This window comes from Ambystoma mexicanum, chromosome 6q, assembly GCF_040938575.1.
Source record: "Ambystoma mexicanum isolate Mex_15411 chromosome 6q, UKY_AmexF1_1, whole genome shotgun sequence".
Lineage (NCBI taxonomy): Eukaryota > Metazoa > Chordata > Amphibia > Caudata > Ambystomatidae > Ambystoma > Ambystoma mexicanum.
Window position 1 is genome coordinate 40,315,241 of NC_090937.1, and position 22,075 is coordinate 40,337,315.

At 39.9% G+C, this 22,075-nt stretch overlaps 1 protein-coding gene across 2 annotated transcripts in view; it reads right to left on the bottom strand.

Moving 5' to 3' along the window:
- The window catches only part of C6QH4orf36 (chromosome 6q C4orf36 homolog), a 75,451-nt gene extending 64,682 nt beyond the window's left edge, over nt 1-10,769 (bottom strand). The window contains exons 1-3 of one of the 2 annotated variants that reach the window (XM_069630286.1): nt 10,628-10,725; nt 5,274-5,322; nt 2,349-2,577 (exon numbers count right to left, since the gene is read on the bottom strand). In XM_069630286.1, coding sequence (XP_069486387.1) covers nt 2,349-2,431 — 83 coding nt within the window. In that variant the 5' untranslated portion in view covers nt 2,432-2,577; nt 5,274-5,322; nt 10,628-10,725. Of the gene's footprint in view, nt 1-2,348; nt 2,578-5,273; nt 5,323-10,627 lie in introns of both variants that reach the window. The other variant, XM_069630285.1, reaches the window with a different exon arrangement.
- Nucleotides 10,770-22,075: the final 11,306 nt, after the last annotated feature.

Genomic DNA, 22,075 nt, shown 5'->3' on the forward strand with positions numbered 1-22,075 from the left:
ATAACTATTGCAGCGGCGTACAGCTAAGAGGGAGATGACATGTGAGGAGGGATACACAGCTTGTGGGTGTTGTTTGTTTATTTACCCACCAGTTTACTTCCCATATTCATGCTAATCACTATGGCCATTATCACCCAGTAGTGGCTTCTACCCAGCAAAAACACATCCTCCTGGGATCTCGTTGAGCTAGGTCTGTCAAGCAGTAACATCAAAAGTTGGCCTGCCAGTGTTATTGTCAGCTGTCTGCTGAGAGATAACAACTTAATTGCAGCTTTAAAAGCTCTACTGTGTGTAATAAAAATGTCTTAACCGAAAGTGCTCTTTCTGCCCCTTCTTTTATTTCCAATCCTTGCACTTAAGTCCTGTTAGAAACTAGCATTGACATAGCTGACAGTTCTGGCTTGGGTATGGGCATTTATCAGACTCTGCTATCACATACCCAGGTAGTCACATCATTTTCCATTTGTTGCCATCATATGGCCAGGTGCTAACATTATATAAGTGCTTGGCAAATGCCTATCCCATGCATAAACAAAAGCCAAAACAGTTGTCTTTGCCAATATTTGTTTGCATCACACTCTTATACTAATTCTCGAAATGAGGGAATGTTAAAGAGCTGAAAAACGTGTAAGTGTAACACAGAAAAATTAATCATAGTGAAAGATCCAAGGTGAAAAAGCCATGCCAGACACCTGATACAACAGTGCAACAAATGAAGTGTGACATAGAACAAATTATAGTTTTCTTCTAGTTATTGCATGTAGAACAGTGACAGATACACCAGCTTTTCATATTACTAGATTACTTAGTAGTAACTCTAAGGATTCAAGCACATTGGTTTCATACATAAGAGCCTTGAACATGTAGCTGGCATACAATTCCTTAGTAACGGCATGTTAATTAAAGGGACTAAGCTAACAACGTGCACCAAAATTCCTCAAGAAACCTTTCGACTGTGGACTCAACCTAAGAGCACAGGGCATAGTTGAAGTTAGAAATGCTTTGCATTTACACAAAATGTGCCACTATTTGATAATCTGCTCTGAGTGTGGAGTTGTTAGTTTATATTGTCATCATAACACACTTAAATGTGTTTAATTTTTATTCTAATTTTTGTTCAGCACTGGGCCTACTCAGAGGGTCTCAAAGAGCCTTACAAGGTTTAAACGTTGAGAGCGTGGGAAGCAAAACAGAAGTTGCAAAATGTTTTGAGGGTAGGATAGAATGATTGACAAGTGGGGGCAGGGATATGTGTGGAGGGAACAGGTATGTTTTGAGGCTCTTTCTGAAAGTAGAAATGCAGGGTGCAGTGCCGTTGTGAAGTGTGTTCCATGCCCTGGGTGGTCAATGGGTAAATGCTTGTTTTGCTGTGCATGTTAGTTTGCAGAGTGGAATGTGTAGGAGATGGTAATAGGGTATTATGAGAATTTTTCCAGTGCACATCACCACTTTGGAGTAATGGTGCAGATCCAAGTCAATGGAAGCTGACCTATTGACTCATTATGCTGGGATTCACAAATAGAGTGCACCTGTGCTCCCTAATCTAAACTGGTCACCATTGAAGCTCCTAAATCAGAGGTAGCCATTCTTGCCCAAAATACACTGGCCTCACTTTGTAAATCCTCATACATTGTGTGTAAGGGACCCCATATGAAGGCAAAAAAGCTAGCAAGCTGGCGGATCCCTCAGTAGCACACAGCATCTCCACCCACAGAGATGCCCACGGATTTGTTTGGCGCAGTGGATTGGGGTGTCTAAGTCATACATTTTGATGTGTGCACAGCTTTGCCGCACAAATAAACCAAATGTACATGGAAAGTAAAACCCTGGCATGTGTCTTATTTTCCATTGGATATTTTCCGGAAGGGTTCTTCCTGTAGGACACTTAAGAGTCCCACCGTGGTTGAGAAGGACAAAACCCCACAGTGTGTGTCTTTCCATTAAATGTGACATGTGCCGCTCCGTGAGTTTCTAGCATGTTCTGGTATCCCTATTACCCCAAGCTGTCTACATTACCGATTGACCCCGAAACAACCTCTTCAGAGCTCATTATTTCTAGTCGGATCTGATTTTGATTGAAATATACAGTAGCCATTTTGATTTAGTGTTGGGGTGTCCCATTTTGTGAAGGTACTACAGAAAAAATGAATGCAATTCTCTCACCCCATTCTTATGTTGCCTCTGGGAATCTGCAGAATGGGTCAATCCTTCTAATTAAATCTTTCTTCTTCTTGTGCCACAGGGGTCATCGCATGTTAATTCAAACAAAACGTGTCTTTTTCTCCAGGACTGGGAAAACCAACTAACCATATTATGCTCCATGTTTGAAATGTAGACGCAGTACTTACACGCTGTAACCAAATCCGCGTAGTGCTGAGCGTAATGTCCTCTTCCTGGTCAGAGTGGGTGGTATCCAATCCAGTGTTGACATTCTCGTAGCTGCTCACATGGCCAGTCACAAAAACTCTGAACGCTTTGGTTTCTCATTAAAGTGCTGGTTTTCAGTAATCCCAGTATTTAGGTATGAGTAGCAGATGTTCAGAGCCAGTCAGTACGCAATGTGCAGGCAAGGTCATCCTGAAATGACAAAACACATTGGGGTCATTTGGTCAAAAATGATAATTGCATGAAGGGGAGGTCCAACGTTAGCACTTAAGTGCTCTGGGGTCCTCTGCATGCATTGGATTTATTTTACAAAATGTACTAAAGTAAGGACTAAAAAGAGGCGAACTGCCTGTGCTCTTTGAATGTTCTGCAGTAACTGTTACATTTTCCCTGCTACTCATAAATGTATGTAATGTTGTGTCAAAACCTGGTTATATATGTTATTTATGTATTTATTTATGTTTTTTTGTACAGCGCTTATACACAAGTGAAGTGCTTCAAAGCGTGTCAAGGCGGGAAGGGACCAAAGGAATATAGTAGTCATTCTTAGGCCCTGAAGTTTTCAAAGGATCAAACAAAAAGTAACTAGCGTACTAGGCCTGAACGGCATTTCTCCTAGTCCAAGTGTTATCATTCATCAATAAGTCCACCCCACTCATTCAAACATTCCTATTATGTAATGGATGGATTGAAAAGCAACCTAGTTGAACCGCGATGTCATCCTCAAAGGACCTTCCCTATCTCCTAGCATGCAAATCACCTTGCAAGCAAGCGTCGAATGGCCTATAGGGACATCTGGAGATTTCCAGGTAGGCCACTGCACCCTGGGCCTCTTTAGTCAGGTAACCTATTTTATTTCCAAAATTCATAGGATATGGGTTGGGCTTGCTGAAAATGGGTTGTATGGGGCCACTTTCACATTTATCTCCAGGCCCTCTTTTTGTTCCCAGTCCACCCCCACTTGAAAATGGGACAACTCGGGCTTTTGAAAACAAGAAACTTACTCTTCTGAAACTAATGTGGGCCTCAGTTTCAAAAAAGGACAAACTCCATTCAAGGAATCACTGACGTTAGCACGTGCGGTATTTTGTGCATCCTAGATACAATTTTCAACTTTCAGATACGGTGTGCAAAACTAAAGTCTAAAAATGGGCAAAATCACGTTTACTCTTTAATTTTACTCATTGTTTTGTAGAAAATATAAACAAAACCTGTTAATAAGGCTTTTCAAACCAAATTTACAGTGTAGTCATATGCAATCCGCCTGCTTTTGGCAGGTGCTAAACCATACACATATATTTGTGTTATGCCTGCACGACAATCCCATGCAGTTATAAAACAAGGAGGCAATTGAAAGAGAAGAAATGCATGGTGGGAACTATAAATCCCTTTGATGGCCCTTCTATGCCTACAAATGCATGGAAAATCACTTGATGTGTAAAAGTAGCTTTCTCCTTGCTTTTGACCTTTACTTTTGCACCCCAATACACACCCCATGTGCTGCATAAGATGAGTGAAATGGTTAATACACTTTTAATTAAGAATGCATAATGCAAAAAAGCACAAAAACTGTAATCCTCACATTGATTAATACAAGAATTGCTTGAACATAATAAGTAAAAGCAATACAACAGAAGGCTCAGGGAACAGTCTAACTTAATGATTTCTTTGAACACGTAGAGGTTATTTTACATCTATATTAAGATATATATCTATATATTATGTGGATTAGAAGAAAATCCTTGAAAATGCACAACAAATATAAACTATCAAAAGCTCATCAGTATTGTAAAATCGTTATGGACGCAGATCACAGCCATGACAAAAGAAAAATATTAGTTCAGATAAATAAAATGTAGCATAAATAAATTATTTAAAAAAGATATAAAGTGATATATATGAAAATACACAAAAATCAGTTGAGTCAAACCACTTAATTCAATGCCTTAATCAATCAGACACAGGTATTGTTGTCTTATTTAAGCCTTCTGAGGATGGTTTATTTTTGCAAATGTAAAACGAACTGTCCAGGCACATTCAAGTAGAGAAAGATTATCTGTTTAATTCATTACATTAGGTTTTCCTTGAAGCATGTTTGAGCCAAATTCTCATAGACGCGTTATAAGGGGAACAACAATAAAGAAATGACTAATACTTTCATCTCAGGTAACACAATTCAGGCATTTAGTAGATGCCCCTGCCATCCCAGATATCCCAGCACGTACACAAGGCAGAAAAGGGTAATAATCCTAAAGTGTTTTTGGTAGGCTGAGTTTTGCCTAAATACCCTTCAATACCTACAGTGTTTTTTTTTGTTTTGTTTAATGGTTTTTATTGGATTGATAACAGCATGAAAAATATCAGAGAACCCATTTGACATAAAATGAGATGATTATAAAAAAAGCTGTAAATCAATGGCAAAGCACAGTGGTAATATTAAGTGCTATTTTTAACTGTGAATGCTAGAAGCCTCATAGTCCAAACATCTGCTATATAAGAACTAAATTGTTTGCTTAAAAACTCAACAGGGGGAGACAAATACAGGGGAGACAGACGAGAGAACAAAGGGTAAAGGGGGAGGGAAAGAAGAGTATGTTCTAGTATACAATCAATAGTAACACTACTATAAAATTGCATTGGAGGCGATAATGGTTATAAACAGATAGAATTATGAGCCATGGGTTGAAGCATTAAAGTTGTCTAGATAATGAATGAAAAATGACCATCTTGCATTATATTTGGGAATTGAACCTTGCAATTTAGCCATACAGTACTCCAATCTTTGAATATGAAAAATATTTTTCCACCAACCTTTACTACTTAGGGAGCGAGAATTTTTCCAGTTAGCAGTTATAAGTTTGAGAGCAACAATTATAAATAAATCATACCATTTTCCTCTAGCAGCTTGTAAGTTATTCCCATTAATGGCAAGACCACCTAAAACAATGTTCAAAAAGGAAATTGGAATGTCAATTTTAAAGATTAGCTTAAGATATTTCCAGAATTCCTGCCAAAAAGAAACAACAAAAGAGCAATTAAAAAACATATGTTAATATGAGGCATGGGCAAAGCCACAAGACCAACATTCATCACTAAGTCCATTCTTAGATTTGGAGAGCTTGGCAGGAGTAATAAACGCTCTGTGAATGAAAAATAGGAAGTGTTGCGTGATGTTAGCAGGAACTGAGATGTTTTTGATTCTTGAGAAGATTAAGGACCATGTATGCTCATCTAGGGCAATGCCTGGATCCCTTTCCCATGGCAGACAAATGGACATAGCTAAAGTTTTAGTGTATATTAGAGGCACTGAGGATATGTGATGTGGTTAGTTGCAGTATTCTTATGGCATCCGGTGAGAGGATGTTGTTTGAAAAATGGTGAAGGGCATCCAGACACGAGTTGATCAATTCATTGTAGAACTTGTGTTAGTAAGACAAAATAAGCATTTAAATCAATGAAATGGTAAGATTATGGGACCATTAATGATTTGTTGAATAAATCTAATACCTTTAGTCATCCATCATTTGCGACTTAAAGATCTATGATTAATAACAATGTTTTTGTTATGCCAAAGCAGGGGAGACAAGTCTTTGAAAGGAGATTTATTATGGTTAAAAAGAAAGACCTTCAAAGCAGCAATGGTAGCTTTGGTTGGAACAGAAATAGCCAAAGAAGTAGGATTGAACCTATAAATGAGATTGGCTGGATCATAAGGGAAATTCACATTTTCCTCTAATTTGGACCATGTCTGGGTATCTGATCTGAGGGTAGAGTTAAACCAACATTGCGATTGTTTTACTAGAAAGGCCATATGATATAGTTTATAGTCAAGGATTTTGACACCCCCCTTATCATATGAAGCTTTTGATTTGGCTACTGCTATTCATTTACATTTGTCCTGCCCCCATAGAAAATTGAGTAATAAGGAATAGATAGGCTTGAAAAAAGAAAGAGGGAGCGAAAACGGGAGGAGTTGAATGTAGTACAGGATAAGAGGGGATAACATCATTTTTATTGTATCCAGCCTACCCAACCAGGATAGGTAAAGGGGGAACCATTTAGACGTAAGATTTTTAAGTTTGTTAAGTGATATATTTAAATAAAGTTTAATAATATCTTGTACTGTGGGTGTATAATGAATACCAAGATATTTAATAGTCTTTGCACCATTTTAAGCCAAATGAATCCAACTCATGTTTTAGACAATAAGAGTTAAGAGGAAGTATTTCTGATTTTTCTTTATTGAGTTTGTACCCAGAAACAAGACTAAATTGGTGAAGCAAATTGAGCAGATGCGAAAGATGGTGCTTAGGGTTTTTGATAAATATAAGTACATCATCCGCGTAAGCGGCAATTTTACAATGTGTGAAGCCTTTTTCAATTCCTGGTAAGTCTCTATTAGCTATAATAAGCTCAAGTAAAGGTTCTAACGCAAGGATGTACAAGATTGGAGAAAGGGGACACCCCTGCCTGGTTCCTCTAAGAAGGGGGAAGAAGGGTGATGATTGGCCATTAATACAAATAAAAGATTAGGGACTAGAATAGAGCAATTTGACTAAGGAGATACATGTTTTGCCTCAACCGTGCCAATGCAGAGATTGGAACATGAAATCCCAACTAACCTGGTCAAATGCTTTTTGTGCGTCAAGAGCAATGGCCGCATACCGCTGTCTGTCCTTTTTGTCCTTGGAGACCATATGGATAACGTCCAAAAATAGTTTAGTATTAGAGGAGATGTTTCGACCTTTAACATATCCAACCTGATCCGCTTTTATCATAGCAGGAAGGGAGGATTCAATTTTGTTGGCTAACATTTTTGCAAAAAGTTAGCATTTTATGTTAATAAGGTATATAGGGCGATAATTACTAGGATTAGAGGTGTCTTTATCTGGTTTAGGGAATAAAATAAGCAGAGCTGCGGTGAAAGAGCCAGAAGATGATTTGTCTGAGACAAAGTGAGAAAATAAGGACATAAGTTTAGGAGCAAGAGAGTGAGCAAGAGAATTGAAAAATTCCACAGAAAAACCATCCAGACCGGGGGCTTTATTAGTTCCCAAATTCTTTATAGCATGTATGATGTCAGAGAGTGTAATATCCTTATCTAAATAGGAAAAGTCTGTTTGTGGATATGATGATCTGTTGATATTTTTTAGGAACGATTTAATATTATCCAAAGGTATTAAGGTATCAGGAGTGTACAAGTTTTCATAGAACTCTTGAAAGCAGTTTAGAATATCCTTTGAATGGTTATATACCTTGCCTGAGGAGTCTTTTATGTGAGAGATGCATGATCTTTCTTTTTTTGTTTTAAGATATGAGGCAAGCGACCTTGCAGCTTTGTTAGAGGATTGATACATTTTTGTTTTGTATTTAAGTATGGTGCCGGCTGCCAAGTCAGTCAATTCTTGATTAATCTGACAGCGCAGAGACATCACCTTATGTAGATTTGTATTATTTGGGTTTTGATAGTAATTGCGTTCTAAACATGTAAGTTGAGAATATAGATCCTCATGGTGTTTTTACGCATCTTTTTTTTCCTACCCGCGAAAGCTATAATATGACCTCTCAGAGCAGCTTTGAAAGCATCCCATTTATTAACAACATTAGTATCCTCATCTATATTCTGTTCATAATATTGTTGTAGAAAGGATTGGGCTGAGGGAATGGATTGTTTGTCCTGTAAAAGATAATTATTAAATTTCCATCCAGAGGTTGGCCGATTTAGATCATCGAACACCAGGGAAGTACTAACAGGGACATGGTCAGAAATTAGTATATTAGAAATGGTGGTGTCAACTGTAGTGCCAGTAAGGATTTTAGAAGTAAAAATATAATCCAGAAGTGAGAGTGTATTATGTGGAAGTGAATGAAATGTATAATCTAGTTGTGAAGGGTGTGAGAGTCTCCATGAGTCAATTAAGCCAGATTCAGAAATAGAGCCTAAAAAAGATTTATAAGCTTTAGACAATTTAAATATGCAACTGGATTTTCTATCTAAAAACAGATCCATAATTTGATTCATGTCAACACAAATGACCAGCTTGGCAAAATTGTTTGTAAGAATTATCTTTTTGATAGATGTCCAAAATGCCGGATCAGGATGAGTAAGACAAGAAACATTCAAAATAGTTATAAGTACAGGTTTGACTGATAGTTTGAAGTAAGCCCAGCGACCATTAGAGTCGACATCCTGATCCAATATTTTATAGGACAATTTCTTACATAGGAGTATGGCAACTCCGTTTTTTTTTGGCAACGGCAGGGCTTGCAATAACCTCCTTAACCCATGAGGATTTAAATTTCATAGCTTCAATAGAAGATAAATGTGTTTCTTGCAAGCAGACTACACAGGGTTTAAGGTTATTTAGGTGAGACATAATTGTACACCTCTTAAAGGGGTTATTGCAGCCCTTAATGTTCCAAGTCACACATTTAAATGTCATTGAAAAGGATGATTATCAGTATAGCAAGCATTTCTTGAGACCCACATAGTATAAAACAAATAACAACTATGAGAATGGGCAATATTACAGTTGCATTTACTCCACTCTCAGTTAAATGCCCATTAGTACTTTATGTGTGCATACACACGGATTTGTGGCATCATGTATGACACATAACTTCCTTTTGCATGAAAACTGTGCACATATTAATTCCATATTAAGTCCATATTTCATGTTCCTGCATGCTTAAAGCGTCTTTACATAACAACATTTTCCAGAAGTGGGGACACAATGAGAAGTGACATGAGGTTCACATTTGACAGAATATCATTTTGTCCCAAGGAGTCTTTAGACAAACAAAAATTCAGTCTTTAATTTAAAGTGCATGTACATTTGTAGCGCAAGTCTTACTCTCAGTTTTACTATTATTGGCCCTGAGAGCCAAGCCCACCAAAGGAACTCTTTGAGGAAAGGGATACTCCCTGAAATGATAAAATAATACGCCCTGATAAAAATGTTTCTTTCTGGTGTTGATATAGTGTTTAAAAAATAGCATTTTATTTATTTGTGTCTCAGTTTTAGTGCCTGGTTGGAGACTGTTTTAGCTCTCTGCTAGAGTTCTTGAACCTACATGCTAGAGAGGGGTCCTTGTTGCCAGTCATCTGCTCTGAGATGTAGAATGAGGCACCTTGATGAATCATCTTATTAAGGAGAGGTAATTTTCCATGAGCAAGTGGAACTGTTTAAGTTGGGCAGAGATCTGTTCCACTTGTGTGTTAATATGTGTTTCTCACACTGCCCAATGTATTTCCCTCTTCTCTGTGTTGCTCCCCATTTTGTGCGTTTGTGTCTCCCTGCTGTGGCCAACTTCTTTCCTTGACCTCTGTTTTTCTCCCCATTTTTGTGTGTTAGTGTATTTCCCCCACACCACTCAGCTTCTGTAGCACAGCCCCTGTTTTAGTTCCCATTTTCCTCTTTTAAACAATTATGGAGCAAGCTACTCAAAGATGGCTATGGCATCTGCATGCGTCTTATGTTTGGGAAAGCAGCAGCATGCAAATTCAACACAATACGAGCACAAAAATTGTTTCTGAAAATGTCGAATCCGAAAACAGAAGTGCGCAGTGATCACAGAGATCACACTTGTGCCACTTTCACCCTCCCTGCAACCCAGCACTTCCTACTTACTTTTTGTTCAGCTTACTTACCTTCACTCCCGAACTAACATTGACTCGTCTCCCTGCCACGTAAGTTTCCTATCCCTAAAGTGGGTGCTACAATCCATCCAATGGAATCGGGCGACACCCCCGTAGCCCCCGAAACCATTTTACCAAACAAAGGAAGTGGGGGTGGGGGCACGGGTGCAACCCCTGATCCTCTTGTTCGGTATTAGGAGATTCAGCATTTTCTTTCCTGAGGAATGCGCAGTAAAAGCGCATTCAGCATTTTTCTTTTCATTATTTTCCCACAATACTTCGCTGGCTGAACGATTAAACGTTCCAGTGCTATGTGTTGTTTTCTTTCTAGCGATCTTCCTAGTTGTGTGTTTTTTCCTTGTCTTGTCGCGCCTAGAAACACATATGTACAGGTGCCTTATACATGCCATATCATATCATAACATGTACTTGACTATATCGTAGGTACATTACATTACATGGATTGGCAAAAAGCCAAGCATTCCTTTCTTATACCATAATATGGAGATGCACAATCGATCCCATTTCCCCACTGTTAAACTCTCTAAAACATCACTTGAATCTTTTCCCCTGTTCTTCATTTTATGTTTTAGTCCCACTCACCTTATAAATCTTGTGGGCATTGTTTCTCCATTTTAGGATGCACCAGGAAACCTCAGCTGTATGTCAACATCTTTGGAGGTAGGACTATGGAGAGATACAGTTCCGCTGGTGGTTTCTTCCTGAATGACATCATAAACATTGTGGGTTCCAAGCCACTGTGTTTATGACATCGTGCTGTCTAGATGTAGCATGTCTTTTAATGTGTTTCCCTTTATTGCAGTAGACACCACAAACTCCTTAATCAAAATTATGATCACTGATGTTTGAGGTTACAATTGCTGCTCTTGATGTCTTGCGAGGTGAGGTTGACTATCATAAATATAGTGATGGGTCAACATTGGGGATACTAAAGAAAAATGTACACAAATTGGCTATTACCAATGGCTCCTCCTCCCTCCCCCCAATCTTCTCTAGCTGAGGTCTCTGCGCCTTACTCCGGAACATACTAAAGAAAATCAATGGTGTCTCTTCCCCCTCTCTTTAGAAACGTGTCCTCCCTATTCCATAAATGAGCAGTCAGAGAGGGCTTTCTCCATGTTTTCTGCACTACGAAGAACAAAGCACTCCCTGGCAGCGGTGGGTCGGGGTGTTGAAAATCCATGGCCACAATCTCACTTTTGATCACAGGCAAGCTCAGATGCCTGGACGTGATCCCAGGTGGGCCAAGGGTGTTGTGGTTCAAGGTATAGAGCTGAACGGTACACAAACAGACCAGCTGTGGAACCTCAGTTGTAGTTTCCAGAGACTTTATTGTACATATTTACAAGTATACAGATCCAGTTACTCTTGACTATAATACAGATAAGTAGACATGCAGTACTCCCACCGGCCATCCTCACATCACCAGCTTAGGCCCCCAACTGACACACAAGGAGCATTCAGATACAACATGTAGTATTCCATCTTCTATTATGTTGGCTATGACGTACCTGCATGCCGCGAGGATAGGAATGTTAGTATTTGAAATGCGATGAACGTGAGAGGGTTAGGAAAGAGACAGGGATTAGAGTGTGAGCGGCATAGCAGGGCGCCGGTTTATTGTAGTTAAATAAACATACTTTATTTACATTAAGTTGTTTCCCTGACATACTTCCCTTGGCGACGAGGATTGCGGCGTCCTGAGGACCCACGGAGACCCGAAGAGGGAGAAGTAACCGAGAGCGGCTGCTCCGAGCCCCCGCGCAACGTCGTGCTTGGCTTGTGCTGATAGAGAGCAGACGCTCCGAACTAGCGTTAAGAAAAACGCTGGTTTGTGCTGTCTTTACATGACACCGGAGGGAGAGCAGATGTTCCGAACCGACGTTTGAAGTCACGTTGGTTCGTGCCGTTTTGTTTTTCCTTATTATCTTCCCAGGCATGATCTGATTGGCTGCTGAGCCAGCCCCAACACGGATAAACACCGTGTTTCCTGAACTTAGGAGAAAAGGACCGCCACACGTACACGGATCACGTGATTCGCCCCTTGTGATCAAACAGAGTGAGGAGTAAACACTAGACTCCTCATCCTCTTCACAGTACAATTGTTTTTTTTTGTTTTGCTTAAAAACAAAAGAGACTGAAGTTGAAAAGCTAAAGAAAAAATAAAAGCAGAAACCGGAGCAAGTTCATTCTAGTTACTTCCAACACTGGCATAATATTAAAGAATAATGCAAGGCATTAGCATACAACCCCCAGCATGTTTCCTCCCAAATGCTGGACAGCCTGTTGTAAATGGTCAGAATGGAAGGAATTCTGGTTAAACTATGTCCAAACAATTGATCAAGAAGGTTTAAACCCTCATAAGAAGAAATCGCTGTTGCTTCATGCCTTAGGATTAGAAGGACAAAGGAAATACAGAGAATTGCCAGAGTTGCCAGTGGATGAAGCGGGGGATTTTGATGAACATGAAAAAGCTATAAGGCAACTAGCCAAATATTACACCCCGGAGACTAATGTAGCTATAAACAGGTATAATTTCTACACCAGGACTCAAAAGGACCATGAATCCATAGAAGATTATGTGTCAGCTTTAAGAGTGTTGTCACGCACATGTCACTTTTGCAATGGGATCACATTAGATGAACTCATAAGAGATCAAATTATCATACACGCAAAAGATAGTTTGGTCCAAGACAGACTTTGGATGGTAGGAAACCCATCTTTGCCGGAAACGATGGCCATTGCCAAGCGAATAGAACACAGCCACTTGTGTTCCAAAGAAATGAAAAATAAAAAACAGGAGGCTGTTATGAATATGCAGCAACAGAATGACAAACCATCTCTAGACCCAGGAGAACAAAGTATGGTCAATGCAGTGAGAACCAGAGAACGAACAGAAAACCAAGCTGTCAAGAACAATAAGTCTAGAGGATTTGAAAACAAAGGACAATCAGTTAGAAAGGGTGGGTAAAACCCGAAACCAGGCCAAGTACCGCACAATCCAGAGAAGGCGACAGATGCTACAACTGTGGAAGGTTAGGACATTTTGCCTATGCTAAACATTGTCCTGCAATAGGACAGAAATGTGGAAATTGTGGAGTAAAGGGACACTTCGCTGTCACATGCAGACGAAAAAAAATAATTTCCGTCATACAAGATGAAGATGAAGATTTGGATGAAGATAGAGTATTTACCATTCGTGAACCACCTGAGGGAGATTTCAAATGCCCGAGTTGCATTGTAACAATTGACAATTGGAAACTCAAAGTAAAAGTAGACAGTTGTTCACCATGGACGATTATCACAAAGAAAACATGGAAGAATTTAGTGGCATGTGGCCTCAAAAGCAAATTCAATGAACCAGATATAAAAAACCCTGGTGGATTGGAGGGGTCGAAAATCAAGATGATTGGCTGGTTTTCAAGCATCATAGAATTCAAGGACAGGCGAGCAGAAGTTAAAATATACGTTGCAGAAAAAGGAGTTAACATCATTGGCTGGAGAGATCAAGCTGGCCTACGGATCAGATTAGATCCTTGTGAAGATGAAAAAGTCTTGATTGTCAATACCAGTCACAAGCAAAGAGAAGAAACCAGAATTCAGAGAAGTACACAACAGAAGAAAATGGGACTATTAAAATACTTTTCTCATAGAATTCGCTTAAAGGAAGGAGCTGTGCCTGTCAGACATGTGAAGTCTAGACCCATACCTTTTGCCATAGCAGACAAGGTTGAACAGGAACTGGCGAAGTTGGAAGCAGAAGGAGTGATTGAAAAGATTGAATCGTCGGAGTGGGCAAGCCCCATTGTGGTTGTAATGAAGAAAAGTGGAAAACTCAGAATTAGCGTAGACCTCAGAGATGTGACTAAGAACATCATAGTTGTTATTTTTCCACTTCCCGTAATATCAGAAATGCTAAATCGCATAGGTAGTGCCAATGTGTTTTCCACCATAGATCTCTCTAGTGCATATCACCAGATATCCCTGACAGAAGATTGTAGAGACATAACAGCATTTGTCACCCCACATGGTTTATATAGATACAAGCGCATGCCGTTTGGATTAGCATCTGCGGCGGCAGTTTTCCAGAGGGTCATGGAACATGTGCTGAAGGGGTTGAAGGGAATATTTGTATACCAAGACGACATCATCGTATTTGGCAAAGGTCGAGCAGAACATGATATGAGGTTGAAGGATGTTTTGTTAAAATTGGAGAGTGTGGGTTTGGAAATTGAGAAGAGTAAATGCAAATTTGGCATGAATGAAGTTGATTACTTAGGACACACAGTCAATGGCAAGGGTTATAGGCCAAAGAGTGATGCTATGAAAGCAATCGGGGAATCGCCCAATCCCAAGAACAAGGATGAACTTAGGTCATTCCTAGGCCTTTGCGAATATTATAACAAATGTGTTAAAAAGTTTGCCAATATAACAGAACCATTGAGGAAATTGTTAAAGAAAGAGGCCAAATTTGTGTGGAGTAACGATTGTAATGAAGCAGTAAATTGCATAAAGAGAGAAATATGCAATTCCACAGAATTGGGTGGGTATATTTTTGGTAGGTCAACCAAAGTTACAGTCGATGCTAGTGGGAATGGCTTAGGAGCAGTGTTATCGCAAATAGAGGAAGGCGGCAAAGAGAAGACAATATGTTATGCCTCCAGGGCGATTTCAGACACAGAAAGCAGATATTCTGTAATTGAGAAGGAGCTATTGGCATGCTCATGGGCTGTTAACTATTTTAGAAAGTATCTATGGGGTTGCAAGTTTATCATACAAACAGACCACAAGCCACTCGTTGAGGTGTTGACTGTGAGAGGAATGTGTAAAGCATCACCTAGGTTGGCTAGATTAAGCATCAAATTACAGGATTATCATTTTGTGACAAGGTATGTCCCAGGTAAGAGAAATGTTGTTGCAGACTATTTGTCACGTTTACCATTAAAGAATGTAGATTTGGAATCAGATAGCAATGAAGAAATGGTGGCGGTTGTTCTTGAAGTAACCTCGAAGGAAAAATGGTTAAATGAGATCACTAAAGACATGACGCTACAAAAAATTGCACAGTTTACAATGTTAGGTTGGCCAGATAAGAGATCAGTTGATGGAGAGTGCATGAAGTTTTGGGAAGTGAAGGATGAGTTGTCCATGGAAGAAGGATTTTTGATGAGGGGAAGCAAATTAATACCTCCTAAAGTGTTACATGATGAGCTCATAGAAAAAGCACATCAAGGTCATCCGGGAATCACGGGGACGAAAAATAATGTACGGTCTGCATACTGGTGGCCAGGAATGGATAGTTTGATTGAAAGATTTGTTAGAAACTGCTGGCCTTGCCAGAACAGTGATAAAAGTTGTAAAAGTTTCAAATCAGAGCCTATTGTCATAGATAAAGGAGAGGCTCCATGGATGAAGTTAGGTATTGACATTGTCGGGCCATATGCAAGACTAATAGGGGAAAAAAGGTTTTTGATTGTGTTGATTGATTATTATTCAAGTTGGGTAGAATGGAAAGCTGTCAAAAAAGTTGATTCGGGAGAAATTATCAAATTCCTTAAAGAAATTTTCAGAAGGGAAGGTTTTCCCAAAACCATTATCAGTGATAATGGTGTTCAATTTAAAAGTAAGGAAATTAGAGAGTTTTCCACTACATCTGGGATTGATTGGAAATGTTCTGCTTTGTACCATCCCCAAACCAACGGGTTGGTGGAGAGATGTAATAGGATGGTTGTGGAGGCAGTGGAGTTAGCTTTGAGAAACAATTTACCTGTGGATGAAGCACTCATGGAAAGATTGTGGAGCGTAAGAATGTCAGTCAAAAGAGGTTTGGAGTTGTCTCCTTTTGAAATGATGAGGGGCAGAGCTCCCAACACTCTACTCACTCCAGAGTGGGTAAATTACCAAAAACCATCAGGACACAAGGAAGTAAAACATTGTAAATACCATGAAGTTAAAAAAAAAAAATGTCGGTGGGTTACAAATGTAAGGTTTAAATTTCACCAGGTGATATGGTAAGGATAAGATTAGGTCATGGTGTTAGAAAAGGTGAATCTAAATACAGCAAGCCGGTTAAAGTTATACAAGTTCTAGGTAAAGCAATAAGAGTAAGTGGTAGATCAGTATGGAATATTGACAGAGTGAGCAAATGGAATTGGAATTTAAGAGATGGCAGAAGGATTCATCCCAGGCAGGATCAAAGATTTAGTGAATGGATGAGGAATGATGTAGGATTTCATTGTGGTAGTGAAGAAGATGTAAATGTAGAGTCTAATACTAGACCACAAAATTTGGAGGAAAGTGTGCAAATTAGAGAGAACTGTGATACCATAGCTGTTGGCCAAGCCTTGAGAGGTAATCATCGGGAGGATAATATTGGGGAAGGAAATGTCATTCAAGAAATTAATACCAGTTCAATTGATGGTAACAGAAGTGTTATTGGAAGTCAAGATGACCATATTGATTGTGAAATTGTGCGCAACCACAGAGAAAGGAAGTTGCCGTTTTGGTCAAGAGACTATGTCATGGGGAAGTAATGACTCAAAAAAAATGTTTTTAGTTTTGTGGACCTGCTTCCTAAATTGCAATCTTTTCAGTGTTCATATTTTTGTTATACATTCATATTTCATGTTCTATGCTTTACACATGTTGTATGATTTAAATACTTCATCATTATACTTTAAAATAAATAAATAAATAAATGGGGGGAGATGGTGTAGTTTGCTGTATATGCAGTGTTTTACCTTTACAGTGTTTTATACTGCTTTCACATTTTTCGTCTTCACGTATCCTGCTTTCACAGTTTCTGTTTTCTGTACTGTTTCAATTACAATATTAAAAAGGGGGAGGTGGTGTAGTATTCCATCTTCTATTATGTTGGCTATGACGTACCTGCATGCCGCGAGGATAGGAATGTTAGTATTTGAAATAAGAGGAACGTGAGAGGGTTAGGAAAGATACAGGGATTAGAGTGTGAGCGGCATAGCAGGGCGCCGGTTTATTGTAGTTAAATAAACATACTTTATTTACATTAGGTTGTTTCCCTGACATACTTCACAACACTCACCCAACATTTTCCTGAGCTGCCAATCAGAACACTCATCAACATTCTACCATCATACATCAATGGCCAGCAGGATAGGACACGACTGGACATATATTACAGGGGTCACACTGGAAGTTTTCATGCAACCTTGACCACCTCCAGCTCTGTCTGGAGAAGGACAGCTCTCTCTCTATGTGCACATTTTGGTGTCATGCCTGGAGACGAGAGATTGCATATGGCGGTCAGGACAAGAGTAAGATAAGTGAAGAACCAATCACTATATATTTGTTTTTCTAGGTTTAGATAATAGGTGTTTTATGCCTTCTGCCATGTTGGCTTGTGATCCGTCTACCCTCTATGTGGGCCATGAGTCAGAGAGATACTCGTGGTCCTGTTTGTGTCACAGATACAGATGATATAGACAAAGGAAAACTTGACGCCTGAGTCAGTCACCACCTGGTCGGGATAGAGGTCATGAGGAACTCCAGAGCAGGAACCACAAAAGGACATGCGAAAGGGGCGGAAACAGCAGAACCAGTTCAAATCATGCCTGGCCCCCAAGGCACAGATCTTTTTTACATGGCCTGTCCAAATCAAGGACAGAAATCCATGCTTTAGTTAAAGGGGCAGTAGCGGCAGCAGTTGCCGAGGAGTGAATGAACCCATGCCAGCCACCACTTGCCAAGAGTGGAGGAGGAAACATTAATCTAGACACCAAGGGTTGCCACATTAGCAAGGTGTGCCAGCCAAAAGTCTTAAATGTCTGTAAGACTCTTGAATTTCCAGCTCCTACACTGAGAATCGGCATGAATCTCAAGCAACCAGCTCTTTATTCGGAAATCATGCAAATCCACCAGGTCACATAAAGAGCAATACAGCATTTCCATGCAAAGCAAAAGACACTTAGATGAAACAACCATGAATGAAAACTCACTAAATACAGCCATCAAGGCATATTACGGTAAGATAGAATTCATACATACTCCCAAGTCCCTGCCTAAGCAAGGTGACAGTCTAAAGCACATTTTTAGAAATTACTGACTTTAAAAGATCAAATGCTAATGCAGTTGTTTTTATTTGTTCTCTATGGATGTGGGGAAAAGTCACCTCCTTCTACCTTTGCGACACAATGGGCAGAGGAGCAGAAAATGGGTAATTGATTCTGGAAAATTCTACAAAACTGACAATTCCTGTCACGACTTCGTTGCCATTTTGCAACTACAGTTGCTAACGGTAAAATAGTCAATCTATATTGAATTAATTTCTTGGGCTGTACAATCCAATTGAAATAAGGCTCCATTCCCAAAACATGTATGCCTCAGATACGTTGACACCAAAGAGCCAATGGAAGACCTGATGAAAGATGGCCCACACGCCCAATTATCAAAAGCATATTAAACTGCATGTATATCTTTGTGCAGAATTCTTGCATGTTATTCCAAAGATGAGCAAAGCCTGGGATAATTAGCATCTTCTTAATACAGAGTAACCTTCCCAGTTTATCATCTTTTTGTTATGTGAAAAGCCTCAGTCAATTTTCTTTTGTAGAGAAAGGTTTAGGCAGAGCCAAAACACAATAGGAATTAATAGGGGATCATAGAAAAGGAGCCGTAGACCCACTTCGAAGTACATGGGTACTCTTGGCAGATTCATTAGTTACAAAAAGCAAAAGCTTTAAAAATAGCGTTTCTGCTAGCTCTCAGGTTTTGGTTTAAGCAAGGTCCCAGAGTTCAGCCCCATACATAGCCACTCACGTAGCTTGCACCTTATAAATGTCAACGGCTGGAGTTACTGTTTTACCAACAAATGTATTAAAGAAAAAACAAGTAGACCCCATTCTCTGGGACTACAGACCTAAATTACATTCAAATAGTGAGTGCCAGTTCCCCGGGGCTGTTAATCGAATACCTAGATAATCCAAAGGATTACTTGTTTGATCATTTCCCCAATAAACCTAAGAACCGTCTTCACCTGTATGTTCCTGTGGCAGGACATAGCAAATGTTTAAAATGTGTTGACTTGCAGCAGCCTCTCAGAGCAAATCTGGCTGAGCAGATCCAGTGGCTTCCTCATCCCAATTGGAGTTTATGAGATAAAAACAACATTGTCCGCATACAATAGATTCCTATTCCCCCCCACCCCACATATTGAAGGGTCATCATAGTACGACTCCTGGATAAAATCAGCTAATTGATTAACGTACATCAAACATAATATTGGAGCAAATTCACTGCCTTGTCTGCCTCCCAGCTTAACCTTAAATGGGAATACACATCTAACTCCTGCACCATATCTTATTCTTGACATGTTACAAATATACAAATCTAAGATTGCATTAAATAATGTAGCTCGAATTCCAAGAAATGTTTAAAATGCCCAAAGCATCCCTCTGTTGACACTATTGAATGCAGATTTTAAATCGATAAAAACTAAATAAAGGCATGCTTTTTCTCAATTACACATCTTTGGATAAGAGCAATTCAAATAAAGGCTTGTCAGATAGGGCTTCCTGAACCTACCTTGAAACACTGATAAAATATTATTATTCTCTGCCCAGGCTTTCAATATTGCCAATATAATCTTACCATAGATTTTCAGAGAGCTGGACGATAGTTTTCTGGTTTTCTGGTCACGAGAAGTCTCCCTTTACAAATAAGAACAATCTTGGCTGTCATCCAGCTATTGGGGGCAACACATGACTGATTGATTACATTGAACAAGGAAGTTAGACCTGGTATCCACACATTGGGCTCTTCGCAAAGGAACTCAATTGGAATGTTATCAAGGCCAGTGGCTTTACCCAGATGTTGTTGGGTAAAAGAACGTCTACATTGTTCTGAGTAAAAATCAGCAGGGGAGACTTCACCAATATTGTATTGTGGGCGAAGTCTCGGGCTACATTTACATGCTCATCAGCTTCATCCCAACCGTTGCTACCCATTTTGAAATTTCCTGTGGCACCATGAGTATACAAGTTCTTAAAATGTGGTAACCGTATATCAGGGTCTATGATTACACTGGAGACCTGCTGCTCCGATGAGTCCATTACCTTGGCAACAATGGACCTTATTACGAGTTTGATGGTAAGTGGTAAAGTTGGTGGTAACTCTGTTATCGTCAACTTTACCACCATGCCAAATTACGAGTTTGGGCCTGGAGTGGAGGAAAATCCTGGAGGTATTCCTCCAACTCACTGCCGGAAAGTCAGCAGAATCGGCCGAATTCCAGCCAATAGAAAACATTCGGCCTCATCATGAGTTAAGCAGTAGCCCTTAAATGTGGCAGTAACAGGGTTACCACCACATTTACTGCTCCACCCAATCTTGTGCCTGCCGTATTTACCCCCAGCTGAGAGCACACTGGAAAAATGCCAATTTTTGGCGCAATTGGCGCCAGTGGTATTATCGCTCTGTAATTGCGCCAAAAATTCCCCAATGGACCCATTGGAGAATGGGGAGTAACGCTTAGCGCCCAACCCGTGATACGGCATAATACTGCTGGACAGGTGGGTGATAACGCAAATAAAGTTGGGTCAACTCGTGATGAGGCCCATTGAGTCCAATGGACTAAAATTAAATGGGGAAGTATACCGCCACCGCCACTAGTAATCCAGCTGAAATTCCAATGACCGAGTGGCAGTAACGGTAATTCATTTGGGCAGTATACCGCCCAACTCGCAATGAGACCAAATGTACCTTGGTCTTTAAAGCAAGCAGGTTGCATCAAGGATTCCCAGCATTTTGAATCACATCAAGTTCAGAACAACAGGGACATGATCACTTTCAGGCCTTTGAATGACAAGGAAATCTTAGCCCAAAACTAGTTTACCGCATCTATTAAACAATTAATCCAGAAGAGAGGAGCTAATGCCTTTCCTAAAGGTCAGTCTCACAGGTAAGACCCTCGGCAATTGACCGGTGCAGGCTTGTAGGCCTAATTCTAAAAATTGATTTGCTAATGTTGCAGCGTCAGGATGAACCCGACATGGAATAATCCCCTCCAAACTCAGATTGTTACAAAAATAATCCACTTCCCCCGTTAAGTCTCGATTTCTCAACAGTGGTTCAAATTAAGCATTAATGTCTCCCTATCACAAGTACAGAAGCATTTACATATTTAGCCTTCAATTCAGCCAACAAATCGGCTCTAATGTCTAGACCACTAAAAATTAACCTTCCCCTTACTGAGCTCACATTAATAATAAATACAATACAATCAATATCAGTAGTTCTATGCAATAATAGACTGCACAGATGAAGTCTGGGCTCCCAGTGTCATTCCGAAGGGGTCTCAAATGTAAACTGACACTTACCCATGTAGATGAACCCTGCTTGGTCTCCCCATCAGCCCCTTCGTTGCCATATTACATAAACTCTGATAACCTAACTTTAAAATGGTGTTGAAAGATTCGTTTCCTGAAAACAAATTACGGGAAATGGCATAATAAAAGGTAGCCATTTTAGAAGAGAGGCCGTCTTTATTCCATGAGATTATACAGATATCCGTGCCAGGGATGTCAGATGTGTCAAGATCAATGGTAGTATCGACAAACAGGGGAGAAAGGTCCCTTATTTGTTGACCTTCGAATAGATGGGGACCGTCCAAACATATTCAAAGACCAGGTAGTTTGGGTAGCCACCATCTCTATGAGCAGTAACCACCTTTGAACCTTTGAACCCAAATCATTAGCAACAGTGGAAGCTGGTAGGAATATCCAATTACAAATGTTAGAGACTTTCAAGGGAAGGTCCTAAAATCAATACACATCTACCCCACAACCAGATCAGAATGTATCAACTCAACCTTATTGGGAATAGGTTCAGAGTACTTTTTAACCATGCGAATGGGCCTCATTACAGGTCTGGCGGTAATCCTGCCAGTGCTACCAGCGGGTTGCCGCCAGACCTGTAATATTTTACTGCTGCCAGACTTAATCGGGCGGAACCCTATGACAAAATGCCCCGTGAAGACCTGCTCTCAAACTTTGA